The 19,129-nt window shown below is 41.0% G+C and overlaps 1 protein-coding gene across 2 annotated transcripts in view; it reads left to right on the top strand.

Annotated features, from left to right (window-relative positions):
* EMCN (endomucin) overlaps positions 1-19,129 on the top strand; it is a 418,419-nt gene that overhangs the window by 369,016 nt on the left and 30,274 nt on the right. Inside the window, exons 7-9 of one of the 2 annotated variants that reach the window (XM_077277880.1) lie at positions 3,548-3,640; positions 7,214-7,282; positions 14,803-14,892. In XM_077277880.1, the coding sequence (XP_077133995.1) occupies positions 3,548-3,640; positions 7,214-7,282; positions 14,803-14,892 (252 nt within the window). The remainder of the gene's footprint in view (positions 1-3,547; positions 3,641-7,213; positions 7,283-14,802; positions 14,893-19,129) is intronic. The other variant, XM_077277891.1, reaches the window with a different exon arrangement.

Genomic DNA, 19,129 nt, shown 5'->3' with positions numbered 1-19,129 from the left:
GATAAATCCCCAGCCAACAGTAAGCCCACCCCCTGGCAGTATATATTAGCTCACACATACACATAATAGACTGGTCATGTGACTGACAGCTGCCGGATTCCTATATGGTACATTTGTTGCTCTTGTAGTTTGTCTGCTTATTAATCAGATTTTTATTTTTGAAGGATACCAGACTTGTGTGTGTTTTAGGGCGAGTTTCGTGTGTCAAGTTGTGTGTGTTGAGTTGCGTGTGGCGACATGCATGTAGGGACTTTTGTGAGATGAGTTTTGTGTGGCGACATGCGTGTAGCAACTTTTTGTGTGTCGAGTTGCATGTGACAGGTTAGTGTAGCAAGTTGTGTGCAGCAAGTTTTGCGCATGGCGAGTTTTGCGCGTGGCGAGTTTTATGTGTGGTGCCTTTTGAGTATGTGCAAGTTTTGTGTGAGGCAACTTTTGCATGTGTTGCAACTTTTGTGCATGTGGCAATTTTTCTGCGTGTGGCAATTTTTCTGCGTGTGCAAGTTTTGCGTGTGGCGAGTTTTGCACGTGTGGCGAGTTTTGCATGTGGAGAGTTTTGCGCGTGGCGAGTTTTGAGCGGCGACTTTTGTGTTTCTACTTTTATGTGGCGAGGTTGGTGTATGTGTGGTGAAATGTGCACTGAGGGTGGTATATGTGTTCGAGCACGTGGTAGTGTGTGGCGCATTTTGTGTGTGTGTTCATATCCCCGTGGTGGTGTGATTATCCCATGTTGGGGCCCCACCTTAGCAACTGTACAGTATATACTCTTTGGTGCCATCGCTGTCATTCTTTAAGTCCCCCTTGTTCACATCTGGCAGCTGTTAATTTGCCTCCAACACTTTTCCTTTCATTTTTTCCCCATTATGTAGATAGGGGCAAAATTGTTTGGTGACTTGGAAAGCGCGGGGTTAAAATTTCACCTCACAATATAGCTTTGACGCTCTCAGGGTCCAGACGTGTGACTGTGCAAAATTTTGTGCCTGTAGCTGCGACGCCTCCAACACTTTTCCTTTCACTTTTTCCCCATTATGTAGATAGGGGCAAAATTGTTTGGTGAATTGGAAAGCGCGGGGTTAAAATTTCACCTCACAACATAGCCTATGACGCTCTCGGGGTCCAGACGTGTGACTGTGCAAAATTTTGTGGCTGTAGCTGCTACGGTTCAGATGCCAATCCCGGACATACATACATACATACATACATACACACACACACACATTCAGCTTTATATATTAGATATATATATATATATATATATATATATACACTCACCGGCCACTTTATTAGGTACACCATGCTAGTAACGGGTTGGACCCCCTTTTGCCTTCAGAACTGCCTCAATTCTTCGTGGCATAGATTCAACAAGATGCTGGAAGCATTCCTCAGAGATTTTGGTCCATATTGACATGATGGCATCACACAGTTGCCGCAGATTTGTCGGCTGCACATTCCAAAGATGCTCCATACAAGGCAGGATGGATCCATGCTTTCATGTTGTTTACGCCAAATTCTGACCCTACCATCCGAATGTCGCAGCAGAAATCGAGACTCATCAGACCAAGCAACGTTTTTCCAATCTTCTACTGTCCAATTTCGATGAGCTTGTACAAATTGTAGCCTCAGTTTCCTGTTCTTAGCTGAAAGGAGTGGTACCCGGTGTGGTCTTCTGCTGCTGTAGCCCATCTGCCTCAAAGTTCGACGCACTGTGCGTTCAGAGATGCTCTTAGGCCTACCTTGGTTGTAACGGGTGGCGATTTGAGTCACTGTTGCCTTTCTATCAGCTCGAACCAGTCTGCCCATTCTCCTCTGACCTCTGGCATCAACAAGGCATTTCCGCCCACAGAACTGCCGCTCACTGGATTTTTTTTCTTTTTCGGACCATTCTCTGTAAACCCTAGAGATGGTTGTGCGTGAAAATCCCAGTAGATCAGCAGTTTCTGAAATACTCAGACCAGCCCTTCTGGCACCAACAACCATGCCACGTTCAAAGGCACTCAAATCACCTTTCTTCCCCATACTGATGCTCGGTTTGAACTGCAGGAGATTGTCTTGACCATGTCTACATGCCTAAATGCACTGAGTTGCCGCCATGTGATTGGCTGATTAGAAATTAAGTGTTAACAAGAAGTTGGACAGGTGTACCTAATAAAGTGGCCAGTGAGTGTATATATATATATATATATATATATATATATATATATTTTTTTTTTTTTTTTCTATCTATTCTAACCTGTCATCCTGTGATTTTACTGATCGTGTCACATGAATTGCTGGCTTTTTTTCTATCTATCTATAGAATTTCTATATATAGAATTTCAGTCTCTCCATGTACAAAACTGATAGACACCCCCCAAGCCACTTGCAGCTGTGATCACAGAAAAAGTTGGTGCAACAAAGTATTAAGTTAAAGTGGCCGAATAATATTGCACGCCCCACTTTTCAGTTTTTGAATTTCCACAAAAATTTAAAATAACCAATAAATTTCGTTCAACTTGACAATTGTGTTCCACTTGTTGTTGATTCTTCACCAAAAATTTACATTTGGTATCTTTATGTTAGAAGCATGATATGTGGGAAAAGGTTGAAAAGTTCCAGTGGGCCGAATACTTTCGCAAGGCACTGTATGTAATATAAATACATATATATATGTGTGTATCACTGACATCTATATACTGTATTCATTGGCTTCCTATTGCCCAGAGGCTACAGTTCAAAACACTAACAATGACATACAAAGCCATTCACAACCTGACTCCTCCATACATCTGTGACATGGTCTCCCGGTACCTACCTACACGCAACCTTCGATCCTCTCATGATCTCCTTCTCTACTCCTCTCTCATCTCTTCCTCCCACAACCGCATCCAAGACTTCTCCTGTGCTTCCCCTATACTCTGGAACTCTCTACACCAACACATCAGGCTCTCACCTACCACGGAAACCTTCAAAAGGAACCTGAAGACCCACCTCTTCCGACAAGCCTACAACCTGCAGTGATCCTCAGTGTACTGAACCTCCACATGACCAGCTCTACCCTCTCCTAATGTATCCTCACCGATCCACTGTAGACTGTGAGCCCTCATGGGCAGGGTTCTCTCTCCTCCTGTACTTGTGTGTGCCTTGTTTTACTCATGTTTATTGTACTTATCTAAATTTGCCCTGTTCACATGTAAAGCGCCATGGAATAAATGGCGCTATAAAAATGTATAATAATAATATATATCTATTCTATCTAGTCTATTCTAACCAGTCACTCTGTGATGTTACTTATCGCGGCACCTGAATTGCCAGCTTTTATTCTATCTTTTATGAAATGGTACCGACTTTTTCCATTTTTAAGAAAAGTGCTCGTGTTACCGATCACGAATCTGAATATACCAAATTCATGCCGAATTTATGTTTGGAGATTGTTTTCCCAACATATTCGCTCATCTCTCATTCTGTGCTTGTATATGCAGATAGTATATAGTAATACATCAAATTTCGATGTTCAATGTGTTCATAAAGTAAATTTATTCATAAATTAATTTCTTCTTGATGTGCTTTACAGATGAAAAGATGGACAATAACTCTACCGCTGGCCAGGACCATAATTTTCAAAGTCCAGATGTTTCTTCTGATAACCTACCAACAGAACGAAAAGGTAAGCTAATGTGCTCCTTGAAAATTAATCTCTCCAGGTCATATTGTAGAATGTACCAGGAAGTCTGTACAACCAATGGCTATGTTCACACATTTCATTTTTGCTGCGTCTTTTGTGTAAATTTTAAGTTGCATTTTACAATACCAGCAAAAGCTATGAGAAGTATGCATACTTCCAATCATGTGACTGCCCGCTTGAATTGGAAAAAAAAATCTTGACGGTGCGCATTTTGCACACTGTCAAGATTCGGCAATTCGCAGTTTTCACAGAGTGACTACAAAAATTTAGTTGAAGTCCAGAAATCCCCTTTAATAAAAGTTGGAAGCAAATAGGAGAACATATAGCACTATCTCTTCTGCCCTGCCAACAACAGGTGAAATAGTTGAAAAATGGAGATGAGTGGAAAAATTGGACCTATAGTCCAGTCCTCTGTTGCAGCAGGACCTCATTCGATGACATTGCATGGCCTAAGAAGTGACAGAGATTCCCAGAAGATCATAGGATGAGGATGCGGGCTGCAAAAGTAAAGTCCATCTACAACAGAGGACCACTCCAGGGGTCAAATATGGGTACTACAATTTTTTTTTGCTCTATTCTATTTCTATTTAAAATGATTATAACTAGAGATGAGGGAACCCCTAGTTTCTGGTACCGAACCCCGAACACGCACTTTTTAAGAGTTCGGTTTAATGTTTATGATTGGATGCTGGATAAAGTTTGTTGAAAGGCATCAGTACAGCCAATCAACAAGCTTTTAGGCTCTGGTAACCTACGGAGCCATCACAGTCACATCAAGTATTGACATAGCTGTGACTGGCCAGTGCACCACGTGACCCGGACTGTATAAATGACGGATCATGTGTGCCGCCTCCATTCTGCTCCGCTTAGCATAGGATGCAGCAGGAGTGAAGGACAGTATTAAGTTTTGTGTGTGCGCAGTTTTCAAAGAAGCCTCTCTGTGTGTACTCTGCTCTCATGTCTGTGGGAATAGTGTGCCTAACCAATTTTTTATACTCTACACGCATGTCTGTGAGAGTACTGTACCTAACCAATTTTTTCTACTCTGCACCCGTGTCTTTGGGAGTAGTGTGCGTAAAAACAAATTGCTCTACTCTACACCTGGGCTTGTGGGAGTAGTGTGCGTAAAAACAAATTGCTCTACTTTACACCTATGCCTGTGGTAATAGTGTGCGTAAAAACAAACTGTTCTACTTTGCACACGTCTGTGGGAGTAATTTGCTTAACCATTTTTTCTCCTCTGCACATGTGTGTGTAGAAATAGTGTGCTTAACCAATTTTTTCTACTCTGCGCCAGTGTCTGTGGGAGTAGTGTGAATAAAAACAAATTGTTCTACTCTAAATGTGTGTCTGTGGGAGTAGTGTGCATAAAATCAAATTGCTCTACTCTGCACCTGCATCTGTGGGAGTCATGTGCATAAAAGCAAATTGTTCTACTCTGCACCCATATCTGCTGGAGTAATGTAAGTAAAAACCACACCAAATAGAAGACGTGGACATGGCCGTGGGGGTTTTGGTGTTGTATCTACTGCTGCCAGGACAGGATCGGGTCATTCTGTGCCTACTACATGCCCAAAAGCAACACCTTCCTCTGTTGCACGGAGGTGATAGGATGTTCTGTAACATTTCATAGGGTCAAGGACCGCTACATAAATGGTGAGGCCAGAAAACATTGAGGCATTGTTAGATTGGATTGCTGATAGTGCCTCCAGTTCCTTTGAATTATCTTCCACCCAGACCCCTGCAGAAAAGTGCAGCGTTGGCATCTGAGGACCATGGGCATTTGGCTTTTACCTCACCTCCTTCCAAATCAGTCAAGCTGTCTGAGCCCCAAGTCATGCAGCAGTCTCTTATACTTTTTGATGTGTCAGCTGGCTGGGGTTCCATGTCCCATCCATCTGGCCCTGCCCCAGAAGTGGATGGATCCCTGCAACAAGGACAACATACCATCATTACTTCCATCACTGGAGTGGGATTACAAAATGCCTGAATACAAGCACACACTGGTAGAGGCACTACTTACGGTGTTCCCACCTGACAGTGGGGGCTCAGTGTAAAAACATAGCTCAAGGCTGAGTAGGAGGAAGTCACAAATGTATCTGGGGCACCGTCACCACCTCAGAAGGCAGGATTAGCATGGCCAAAATCTGGCAAAACTTTCTCAGCACGCCACAACATCTGGCACCACCATCTGATATTGCCTGTATTAGCAGGAGGCAACAGTTGTCCACATATTTCCACATACGAACTGATGGGTCTGACCCATTTAACTTTTGGATCTCCAAATTGGACACATGGCCTGAGCTTACCCTTTATACCCTAAAGGTGCTGGCCTGTTCTTTGGATGGTGTATTGTCGAAACATGTGTTTAGCACAGCAGGGGTGTGATCACAGACAGGTGCATCCACCTGTCCACCGCCAATGTGGGAAAGCTAACATTCATTAAAATGAACCAGGCGTGGATCCCACAGGACATGTCCAAACATTTGTCTTACTAAAAAACTATACCAACTGAACCAAGCCATTGTTCAACTCTATTTTCTATTTGTTTTTTATTTGGGGCCTCCTGAAATTAAAAAAAAAACAAATTTACAGTGTAGGCTAGCTTCTCCTCCGCCTCTTCCACCTACACAGCCACGTTCACCTCCACCTACTTCACCTACTCCACCACCTCCTCCAATTGAATCTCCACCTCGTGGTTCTAGATTGTTATTTTTTTTTTAATTCTATGTTCTGTTAGTTCCCTAAAAAAAACACAAAAATAGTTCTTGATTACTCCTCCCTTGAGTCTTCAACCTACAACACCATGTCCACCTCCTCCTCCTCCTCCTCCACTTGGACAACTGCTTCCTTGTTGTAGATTGTTTTTTTTAATTTTATTTTATTTTTCAGTTCCCTATCAAAAACAAAAATAAACAAAAAAGTAAAAGAAAACACCAAAATGGTGTTTGATTTCCTCCTGGTTCAAGATTATTTTTTTTTATTATCCTTTTATTATTATGTTCTTTTATGTCATTTCACTATCCACATTTTGTGTGCAGGGCAATTGTCCTGCTCTTACCCCCATTTTGCTTCCTTTTGCAGCCTCATAACCCTTACTATGACAAATTTAAAGCTGTTTTAAAGCACTGAAGTTTGGGTCCCCATTGACTTCTATTGGGTTTGGGTTCAGGGTCAAGTTCCAAAGCTAAAGAAAACTTTGAACTACAGTTTGGCCAACCCCAACAAACCCGAGCATCCATTGGTCTGCTTATCCCTAATGATAACATTCAAAACAAACTATAATTGCAAATTTTGTGCTGCACACACACCAATAACTCCAATATTGCCAGTTGACTGCAACACAGCAGTAAATAATTAGGCCAATCACTGAATGCTCATACTGATTCACAGGGTTGCCTCTAAACTGGGTTTTATTGCAGCATGTTCTGTGGTTGCCTTTTGATTAGCATTATGTTAAGCCACCCTTTTTAGCCCATTTTGCTTCCATTGTTTATAAAAGGTTACCGGTTCTTTCAAAAAGTAATATTTTTTTACTTTGGCATTCTTAATAAGGTACAAAACAAGATGATGGAAATGATCTAGAAGGTGATGCACCACCAGCACCATCAAATAGCAAAAAAGGTAAATATTTTCACCCATAAAGACTCTTGAGATTACTGTATAGTTTTCCACTGTTTTTTCCCCATTACAATATCAGTTTCACATCATTGTCATATGACTGCTTTTTGGCATTTCTGTTATACCTGCAACATCTAAAACCCCAACAGTTCTACTGAACTGTATTTAGATCACCATACAACGTAAGGGTCTTCTCCTTTTAATTTAGTAAAACTGCAGTAGGCACAATTTATTGAAGTAGAAACTGAATTCTGGGTAGAAAAAATATTACAATTTGAAAGTCCTCAATGGTTGACACCTTTTAAAGAAATCTGTCACCAGGACTTTGCTGAGTTTCCTACAAACAGTGTCAGGTTGGCACCATTATGCTGATTAAAATGATAACTTGGTTGATGAAATCCGTCTTGTGGTTGTTGTTTAACCTTTATTTTGAGTTAATGATATGCTGGTGCTTCGGGGCGGCCTGTGGGGGGGCTTCATATGGTGCTCTGATTAGGTATTTGTGATGCCCGGGAGACCGAGGTACCCAGCACTAGACCAATGAAGTCTGTCTCTTGAGGGGGATGTCACAAATGGCTTGACCCAGTGCTGTGGTCTCAGGCAATGCACAGTGTAAAGGATATCGTGAAGGAACAGGCACTTACTTGATCAGCAGCAGATCCTCCCAGTAGTGATGATCCCGATCTTGAGTAGATGATTATTATCCAAATGAAAGACTGAGGCGTTGAAACGTTTAACCAGTTTACTTCAACATGAAGGGATTTGCAATCAGTACTGTCACCGGAGTCTGTATGAGCACTCTGAATTACTCTGACCTTGTCAAGATTTCTATCTCTTATTATGCGCAGTTTCCATGTGGCCCTGCTGCTGTATGTGAATTGGCTGCCGACTCAATCTGTCCCTCCCGGGTCCTGGTTCGACGGGCAACCCGAGTCCTTTTTGTCAGTTTATCCCCTCTGGGAATATCGCTGAACTCTGTGTCTGTTGCTGCGCCTGACCCTAGTGAGGCTGATATCACCTCACGTCTTTCCGGTTGCTGTATTATATATAATGAATATAGCCGCGGATCCGGTATCCGTCTCTGCGCCTATTCTGGGTAATAATTAATGCTACCCGGTTCTCACAATGTCCTTTCTCTCTATTCCTCTTCTCTTCAGGTCGATGGTCCTGACTTATCAACCGTCACAGGGTTGTTAGAAAATCAGTTGTATGACCTTTCACTCCTAGCTCCTCAGCCCAACTGCCAGTCCTTTTCTCAGACCAGAATAGATCAAGGGGAGTCTCTGGAGCTCCCCCTTCTGGCCGGAGATGGTAGTGCAGTCTTGCTATTTTAGTACTTGTATTTGGTGTCAATAGCTATTTTTGTGGCAAATACCCCTAGGGGGGCCACATATTCATCACTATTTCTTCTGACAGGTCACTGATCCCTCAGTGACCTGCCCCCTAGTTTACATAATGAATTTTATATATATTTAAAAAATAAATCCCCTTCTTCAGGAAGGCACCAGGGTCGGCGCCTGCGCTGCACAATGATCACATCCATAATGTGCATTTAATTATTGTTATTGATGGTATTCATAAATTCACTAAAAAATAAATCAGTTTGAAAACGGTGCCAGCTGCTGCAAGATATGTGCAAGTTGGAAGCGGATTTCGGGAGCGGGCTCAAGGGGTATGAGGCAGGTGTTGGTTGTGTGTTACAGCCAGGACCTTTCTATAACAATCGTGAGTGTAGAAAAGCTCCTCCTGCAATTGTTAACCTGTTAAATGTTAAATGCCACTGTCAATGTCTGACAGTGGCATTTAACATGTGCAGGCATGTTTGCGCAGGTGCGCCCGAGACATTATCACAGGTTGCCGATGGGATACTATGACAGGTGGGGGTCTGTTGAAGATATCCGTGCTTGTCATTTAAATACTGCTTGTAGCCAGGCTTCTAAGGAGACCATGATTTCTGCTATATACAGCAATGCTATTACATTGCTGTATATATCAAAAGAGATCAGACAATCATACCTTCACCTTTCAGAACAGTGAAAAGTGAAAAATAATGTTTTAAACAACATGAAAATAAAAAATAAAACTTCAAATCTCCCCCATTTTCCCCCATTAAAAATAAAGATAAAGAACAAATTTTAAAAAACACACAAATTCAAAAAAGTCCAGTCTATCAAAATATAAAAATAATTAACCCAATTAGGAAACAATGTTAAAGAAAAAAATAAAACAATGCCAAAATTAGTTTTTAATTATGGTCTCTGCCTTTTCACAAAAAATGCTGTAACAAGCAATCAAAACTTCATATTTATCCCAAATTGGCATCAATAAAAACATTGGCTGAAAACGTTAGGAGTCTGGGAAAATGGTGACAAAACCCCCCAAATTTATGATTTAGTTTTTACATGTCATTCTTTCAATTACAGGACTTTTTTTTATGGGTGTCTGTGTTTACATATAATGTGACAACGGGGTTAGTAATGGGGGCCTTTTATTGACACCTCTCCATTACTAACCTCGGGGCTTGATGTCACCTGACAATACAAAGGCAACATCAACCCCCCCAACTATCACCCCACTTGCCACCGCTACAGGGCAAGTGGGAAGAGTGAGGCTAAGTGCCAGAATTGGTGCATCTTAGAGATGTACCTTTTCTGGGGTGGCTGAAAGCTGATGTTTTTAGCCTGAGGGGGCAGTATCCATGGCCCCTTCCTAGGCTATTAATATCAGCCCGCAGCTGTCTGCATAGCCTTTGCTAGTTATTAATTATAGGGGGACCCCACATCATTTTTTGAGAGGGTCCCTCATTTTAATAGCCAGTAAAGGCTAATACAGCTGTGAGCTGATATTAATAGCTTGGGAAGCTCCATGGGTATTACCCCATTTCCAGGCTATAAACATTCCATGCTTTCCCTCTGCTGGTTAACAAAATTGCATGGGAGCCCACACCATTTTTTTCCAAAAAATAATCTTTTATTAATTAAATACATGTACAGTAAGCTGCACACACACTGTACTAATTTTATTTGTCAATGACATCTGTATATCTACCTATTCTATTTGTATTTACTGTATGTAATCCATATCTTCTATCCTGTCGGCTCCTGCAGTGATTTTACAGTACACGGCAGATGAATCTATGTAATAAATATACATATATATGCACCGTAAAAGAATTCAACAGGCGGCACAGTCTTGGCTGAGGCTATATCACAGTAGGTTTCCCCCTTCGCAGGTACTTAATAATCAACTGGTGCAGCTCTACTGAACTGGACGTCGGGTGCTCCTCCAGAAATTGTGAATATTAGTGTAATCCAAAATTAAGAGAACAGAGGGCACTCACCGGTCTTGAGAATTCAGTCTTTATTGGCAATGCATATGAATAAAATCCATGGCCGGGAACGTCGGAGCCGAAGCTCGTGTGAGCAGGGGAGGAAGGAGACGACGGCCGTTTCACGCTGTTCTTGCACTTCTTCGGGTCACTCAGTGTGAGAGCAAAGCAGCGGAAATATAGTGCCAGCAATGACACCTACCTCCACCTGCAAACCCTCCCACCAAATTTAAAACACTCTTAAAAGGCACAATTAAAAACAATTTCATGTAAGCATACATTCATTATTAAATTAAACCAATGGCTTATAACTACACAGAAAAAATCAAATTCAATTGATGTTACATATACACGTATTCATGAACTTTAGCAAAAACCTTTAGATTAGCCGTCTTCCATACTATTTCTTTCCCTCTGGAGGTGTCCGCTACCATTATCGCTTATCTATAGTCTTCCAACCTTTTCAAAGAAACATTGAGAGATCTACTCTATCATTAAAGCCCAAAGGACCCATCGCATTACTGCGCATGATCCATTTCGCCTCGGCTCTGAGCAGCAGGTTATCTAGATCACCCCCTTTAACCGGTAAACTGATTTTTTTCTATTCCCGCAAAATTTAAACAGTCGGGGCAGCCCCCATGTTTCTCTCTTACATGGGTAATTAATCTCGGTACCCCCTTACCTGTAATAATTGAACGGCAATGCTCACGAAAGCGCACAAACATAGGTCTGATTGTTTTACCTATGTAGTAATATCTGCACGGGCAGAAAACCACGTAAACCACGTGGTCCGTCCTGCATGTGATAAAATCATTCATTATGTGTCTTATCGCTCCAATGTGCAAAAACCGTTCTGTTATGTGCTGTCTGCACATGGGGCAGTGTCCACATTTATAATTACCTTTAGGTACCGCAGCACTCAACCAATTTTGTTTGGATTTGGTAATCCTATTCCTCACCAATTTATCCCGTAATCTGACACTTCTTCTATTGGCTATCAAGGGACCTCGAGCCACCACTGCAGCTAGTTCTTTATCCTGTCCCAAAATGTGCCAATTTCTCTTGATAGCCAATCTAATCTGCTGATCCATACTATTATAAGGAAAACAAAAGGTAAATTTCTTTTCTTTTTTTGATTTATTTGTCACTACACTTCGATCGCTACCTAACCTCCTACCTCTTATCACTTTTTCTTTTTCTGATGTTATCAATTTTTCTGGGTAGCCTCTCTCTCTAAAACGTTGTGCCATTTCATCAGATTGTCGCAAAAATCCCTCCTCAGTATTATTAATCTTGTCAATTCTCATGAATTGACTACGGGGCAATGCCCGCTTTGTATGGTCAGGATGGAAACTTTTGTAATGCATCATTGTATTAGCTGCTATAGGCTTGCGGTGTAAAGATGTGCAGATTCTATCCCCTTGTATTTCTACCAAGACATCTAGGAATTCTAGACGCCGTCCTCCAAATACAGACGTGAATGTCATATTCATCTTGTTTTTTTCGTTGAGATAGGAAACAAAATTATTAAAAGTTTTTTCTGTGTCATCCCAGACCACCACTACATCATCTATATATCTCTGATAGAATTTGATATGTCGTAAGTAACCATTAGTGTCTGCATAGATATACTTCTCCTCAAAAAGACTCAGAAAAAGGTTAGCGAATGTACATGCTGCCGGAGTCCCCATCGCAGTCCCCACCTTTTGTACATACCAATCATCCATAAACATAAATGCATTGTGTGTGAGAATGAACCTCAAACCCTCACACACAAATCCAATGAATTCCTGACTTTTATCAGTCGTGCACAAAATCGATGCGGACTCCGGCAGCATGTACATTCGCTAACCTTTTTCTGAGTCTTTTTGAGGAGAAGTATATCTATGCAGACACTAATGGTTACTTACGACATATCAAATTCTATCAGAGATATATAGATGATGTAGTGGTGGTCTGGGATGACACAGAAAAAACTTTTAATAATTTTGTTTCCTATCTCAACGAAAAAAACAAGATGAATATGACATTCACGTCTGTATTTGGAGGACGGCGTCTAGAATTCCTAGATGTCTTGGTAGAAATACAAGGGGATAGAATCTGCACATCTTTACACCGCAAGCCTATAGCAGCTAATACAATGATGCATTACAAAAGTTTCCATCCTGACCATACAAAGCGGGCATTGCCCCGTAGTCAATTCATGAGAATTGACAAGATTAATAATACTGAGGAGGGATTTTTGCGACAATCTGATGAAATGGCACAACGTTTTAGAGAGAGAGGCTACCCAGAAAAATTGATAACATCAGAAAAAGAAAAAGTGATAAGAGGTAGGAGGTTAGGTAGCGATCGAAGTGTAGTGACAAATAAATCAAAAAAAGAAAAGAAATTTACCTTTTGTTTTCCTTATAATAGTATGGATCAGCAGATTAGATTGGCTATCAAGAGAAATTGGCACATTTTGGGACAGGATAAAGAACTAGCTGCAGTGGTGGCTCGAGGTCCCTTGATAGCCAATAGAAGAAGTGTCAGATTACGGGATAAATTGGTGAGGAATAGGATTACCAAATCCAAACAAAATTGGTTGAGTGCTGCGGTACCTAAAGGTAATTATAAATGTGGACACTGCCCCATGTGCAGACAGCACATAACAGAACGGTTTTTGCACATTGGAGCGATAAGACACATAATGAATGATTTTATCACATGCAGGACGGACCACGTGGTTTACGTGGTTTTCTGCCCGTGCAGATATTACTACATAGGTAAAACAATCAGACCTATGTTTGTGCGCTTTCGTGAGCATTGCCGTTCAATTATTACAGGTAAGGGGGTACCGAGATTAATTACCCATGTAAGAGAGAAACATGGGGGCTGCCCCGACTGTTTAAATTTTGCGGGAATAGAAAAAATCAGTTTACCGGTTAAAGGGGGTGATCTAGATAACCTGCTGCTCAGAGCCGAGGTCGAAATGGATCATGCGCAGTAATGCGATGGGTCCTTTGGGCTTTAATGATAGAGTAGATCTCTCGATGTTTCTTTGAAAAGGTTGGAAGACTATAGATAAGCGATAATGGTAGCGGACACCTCCAGAGGGAAAGAAATAGTATGGAAGACGGCTAATCTAAAGGTTTTTGCTAAAGTTCATGAATACGTGTATATGTAACATCAATTGAATTTGATTTTTTCTGTGTAGTTATAAGCCATTGGTTTAATTTAATAATGAATGTATGCTTACATGAAATTGTTTTTAATTGTGCCTTTTAAGAGTGTTTTAAATTTGGTGGGAGGGTTTGCAGGTGGAGGTAGGTGTCATGGCCGGCACTATAATTCCGCTGCTTTGCTCTCACACTGAGTGACCCGAAGAAGCGCAAGCACAGCGTGAAACGGCCGTCGTCTCCTTCCTCCCCTGCTCACACGAGCTTCGGCTCCGACGTTCCCGGCCATGGATTTTATTCATATGCATTGCCAATAAAGACTGAATTCTCAAGACCGGTGAGTGCCCTCTGTTCTCTTAATTTTGGATATACATATATATGTGTGTGTGTCACTGACATCTATATATCTATGTGTTCTATGTGTATGTATCGATTCTATTCTAACCTGTAACGCTGCGATATTACTGTGCACGACACATGACGGCTTTTATTCTATCATTCTATCTATCTATCTATCTATCTATCTATCTATCTATCTATCTATCTATCTATCTGTTTTGAAGAATATTTATTTTGAAAAACGATGTGTAATTGACATAGTGAATTGCTGTATGTAAAAGCTCATGTCAAAATCGCATTGCAATCAGATAGCAATCGCACTGCACTCGGATGTAAATCGGATGCTAGGTGTGAAAAATCGGATTGTACTCACATGACACTCACATTACACTCATGCGACTCGGCAGAAAGACTCGGACTGATTTTTCATTCCTTTAGTGTGATGGCCTAAGACAGACTTCCATTTGATGCATTACATTTTTTTCCCTATTTTCATTCTGAAAATTTGGGGTGCATCTTATAGTCCGACAAATATGGTAAATTCCAAAAGTTATACTTTGCCAAGATCCATATTAAACATAAAATACAGTACAAGTACACCTCACAGACAAAACATGCATTAAGAGTTATGTCAAGGGTAGTTATGTTTGCTAGGAATTTAGTATAAAATAACCTTTACCATTTTTTTCTTGCAGGAATTATTATCGGAATAGGTTGTGTACTTGCTGCAGTTGTTTTTGTTGTCTTAATATTTCTGTTCAAGATGTGCCAGAAAAAAACCCCAGGTGAGAACAATCTGTGAAAATTGTCTAAAACTTTTAGCTTAAAAAAAGGAGGTATACTGTAGATTTGAACATTAAATAATTGGCTTCATGCATTTAATGATTTGGAAACACCTACTCAAGATAACTACCCAAATATATCTGACATTAATTAAGATTCATAGTTGTGTTTTCAAAAGGTGTCAACATTTTTACTTTGAGAGCAGAATTAAAATATAATGGAGGAAATACGTGTCCTAAGAACATTAATTATTAAAGCTAGGAAATAAAAATGCCAAACATTAGGCACATATTTAGATAACCTCATTTTAAAACTTAAAAAATTTCCTCAATACATAGGGGAATTACTTAATAATTTTCTTCTTTCTCTGGTGGTTTAGTGAATTTAGGCTAAGTTCACATTAGCGTTTCAGTCCGCAGCGTGGTCCGCTGCGGACTTCCTTCCTTAAGCTCCGCCTACTTCTGCATACATCCTGCATACCTTTCTTTAGCATTGGGTACGCAGGGACATGCATTGTATGCGGATGCGTTCGCGTGCGTCATTTTGACGTGCCCGCCGAACGCAACATGTTGCATTTTCTTGCATTCGGCAGGCACGTCAAAACTACGGCAAATAGCACTATGTCCCTCCCGAGTCTCTCTGTATGGCTAAGCTGTATTGTACATCCACATTTGGGGTATTGCCACATTCAGTAGAAATTGTGGGACACATTTTTGTGCCATTTTTACCCATTTTCCAGTATGAAAATGTAAAATTTGAGGCTAACACACAATCTTGGTGATAAAAAAGGAAATTATTTTTTCTTCACTGCCCAGTGGTATTAAAGTTTGTGACACACCTATGCTGTCAAAATAATCACTGCACCCCTAGATGAATTCATTGAGAGGTTTAGTTGGTGAAATTGGGTCACTTATGGGGGGTTCTGCTGTTCTGACACCTCAGGGGCTCTGTCAATGTAACATGGCACCCTCACACAAGTGCAGCAAAATCTGCACTGTAATATGGCGCTACTTCCCTTCTGAGCTTTGCACTGTGCCTCAAAAGTAGTTTTTGACCACATATGGGTTATCAATTCATTCAGCAGAAATTGCACAACAAAATTTCTAATCCATTTTCTCCTTTTGCCCTTGTAAAAATTCAAAATTTTTAGCTAAAAAAGATTTTTGTTGAAGAAATGTGATTTTTTTATTTTAACAACTTAACGTCATAAACGAAAGGGGTAGACCAAACGGGTCTATTTTCCAAAATAGTGTCATTTGTGGTGGGGTTCCACTGTTTAGGCACATCAGGGGCTCTCTAAACGTGACACATTTCAGCAAATTTTGCATTTAAAATGTCAAATGCGCAAGGAGCCATGCTGTGCTCCAAACAGTAGCACAACAAACTGTATGGTCCATTTTCTCCTGTTACCCTTGCAAAAGTAAAAAAAATAGGTCTAAAGAAAAATATTTTGAAAGAAAAGTAAATGTTTACTTTTTCCTTCCACATTCCAAGAATTCCTGTGAAACACCTGAAGAGTTAATAAATGTCTTGAATGTGGTTTTGAGTACCTTGAGGGGTGCCGATTTTAGAATGGTGTCACTTTTGAGTATTTTCTGTCATATAGGCCCTTCAAAGTCACTTCAAATGTGAAGTGGTCCCTAAAAAAATGGATTTGCAAATTTTCTTGCAAAAATGAGAAACTTTTAACCATAATAACATCCTACCAAAAAAGTTATGTTTCAAAAATTGTGCTGATGCAAAGTAGACATGTCGGAAATGTTATTTATTAACTATTTTGTGCGATATGACTCTCTGATTTCAGGGCATAAAAATTAAAAGTATGAAAATTGTGAAATTTTCAAATTTTTTGGCACATTTCAATATTTTTCACAAATAAACGCAAGTCATATCAAATAAATGTTACCACTGTCATAAAGTACATGAGAAAACAGTCTCAGAATGAATGGGATCTATTGAAGATTTCCAGGGTTATGACTTCATAAAGTGACAGTGGTCAGAATTGTAAAAATTGACCTGGTCAAGAAGGTGAAAACGGGCTTTGGGGTGAAGGGGTTAAAAAATGTTGGGGGTTCCCCAGTATTTTTGATAACCAGCCAGGCAAAACTTACTGCTGGGGGTTGAAACTCTCAGCTATGAGCATTCGCAAGGCTGATTGTCAAGAATAGAGGGGTCCCCACGCTATTTTTTAAATTATTTAAATAAATAATTTAAATAAACGGCGTAGGGTCCTTCCCATTTTTTGACAACCAGCCAAGCTAAAGCAGACAGCTGGGTGCTGGTATTCTCAGGCTTGTAAGGAGCCATGGATATTGGCCTCCACCTAAAAATAGCAGCCCTCAGCCACCCAGAAATGGCAAATGTGATGCTAGTCACTTCTCACGGCCAAGCCGTGAGTCAGAATGGTCAAGGAGTCCAAGGTTAGAAGCCAGGAGAGTACGTCATAAACAGAAGGAAGAGACAAAAGCGTGGTCAGGTAACGTTCCGAGGTCAGAATACCAGGAGAATAACGGATCACAGCAGAAGGGGTTACACAGTGAGATGGTCAGAACAAAGCCCAAGGTCAGACAGCAAATGATCAAACATGCAAATCTCAAGGCATAGGGAGCACAAACCTCAATTGTTGAATGTATGTCTGGCAGAAGTCTGGGAGAAGCAGCTCAGTTAAGTAGGCATGGCAATCACCTGGAATAGTGAACATTTGGAGACAGCTGACGCAAACAAAGTCACAGATTGCACCGGACCTGTGATACGGAATTGTCCTTTTTATTGAAGCAGTGTGAACATGTCTTTACGGCACGGGGGAGACAACAGCAAGTGAGGTGAGCGGGGAGAGGACAATTCCGTACCACAGGTCCGGTGAGTGTTGCCGCATTCTTTTCTATTTTTTCATTGCATATCATACTCTTCTTTCTGGATGCGAGCACCTCCTGAACATATCAGGTTCTTCATGTGAATTCTGAATTCCACGATTTATCTCGCATATGAGGCAGTGCTGCTACACTTTTTTCTCCCAAGATCGTGCAAAGTCACAGATTGGATAGTCGAGCTGTCAATCAACACACTGACAGCTCAGCTCGCCCTTGTACCAGATTGGACAGCCAAGCTATCAAAGTACTGACAGCTTCAGCAAAGCCTTGTACTGGATTGAATGGCCAAGCTGTCAGTAACTGCATTCCAGACACAGTGAGGTGTGGAACCCTGACAATACTCTCTCTTCTAGAAAATTTTAGATGGAAGGCCCTGACTAACCGATCGGCCTTCACATCTGAAGCAGGGACCCAGGATCTCTCCTCTGGTACATATCCTCTCCAATGGATGAGGTATTGGAGGGAATTACGGACCCTCAGAGAATCCACAACCCTCTGAGCCTCATACTCCATGCCACGGTCTACTGAAAGCGGAGGTGGCGGGGATGAGGGAGACAATACAGAAGGGACATACTCCTTTAATAGGGATTTATGGAATACATTAAAGATGCAAAGGGATGGAGAAAGCTTTAATCTAAATGCCACAGGATTGACCACCTCTAAGATCTCATATGAACCAATAAACTTTGTACCCAACTTCACTGACGGCACTTTAAGTTTAATATTCCTAGACGACAACCAAACCTTATCCCATCTTAAAAACAGGACCCACCAAACATCTTCTCCCTCATATCTGTTTATCGGCCTACCCGCTCCCTATGCTCTGCAAACGACTTTCGACTAACCTCTGCACTAATCCGTATCTCCCACTCCCGGCTCCAAGACTTCTCCCACATTGCACTAATCCTCTGAAATGCTCCACCCCAAGAAATTAGGACTATCCACAACTTGCAGTTTTAGGCGCTCCCTCAAAACACATTTGTTCAGAGCGGCCTATCACATTCCTTAATCAAAGTTATTTTATGTGTAAGTGTGTGTTTAGCCCATTCACTATCTGAGAATAACCCTCCATCAAACTCCACTGCACCCAACAGCACAAATACTGGATGGTGACCAGCTCATGCGGCCTTTATCTATCCCCCACTACCTCGAGATGGTTGGACCATCATTGTAAATGCGCACTTGTAATTTGTGTCTCCCCCCACCCCATTGCAGATTGCAAGCTCTCACGAGCAAGGTCGTCTCGTCTTATTTTGCTTTAATTATTGTATTATTGTTAACATTGTTACTTATGAATGTTGTGTATGAACTGTTAAACTGTAAAGTGCTGCAGAATATGTTGGCACTATATAAATAAAGATTATTATTA

The sequence above is a fragment of the Ranitomeya variabilis genome, chromosome 1 (genome assembly GCF_051348905.1).
Source record: "Ranitomeya variabilis isolate aRanVar5 chromosome 1, aRanVar5.hap1, whole genome shotgun sequence".
Taxonomy (NCBI): Eukaryota; Metazoa; Chordata; class Amphibia; order Anura; family Dendrobatidae; genus Ranitomeya; species Ranitomeya variabilis.
The sequence above is the reverse complement of the archived record's forward strand: the minus strand, read 5'-3'. Positions and strand labels throughout refer to the sequence as shown.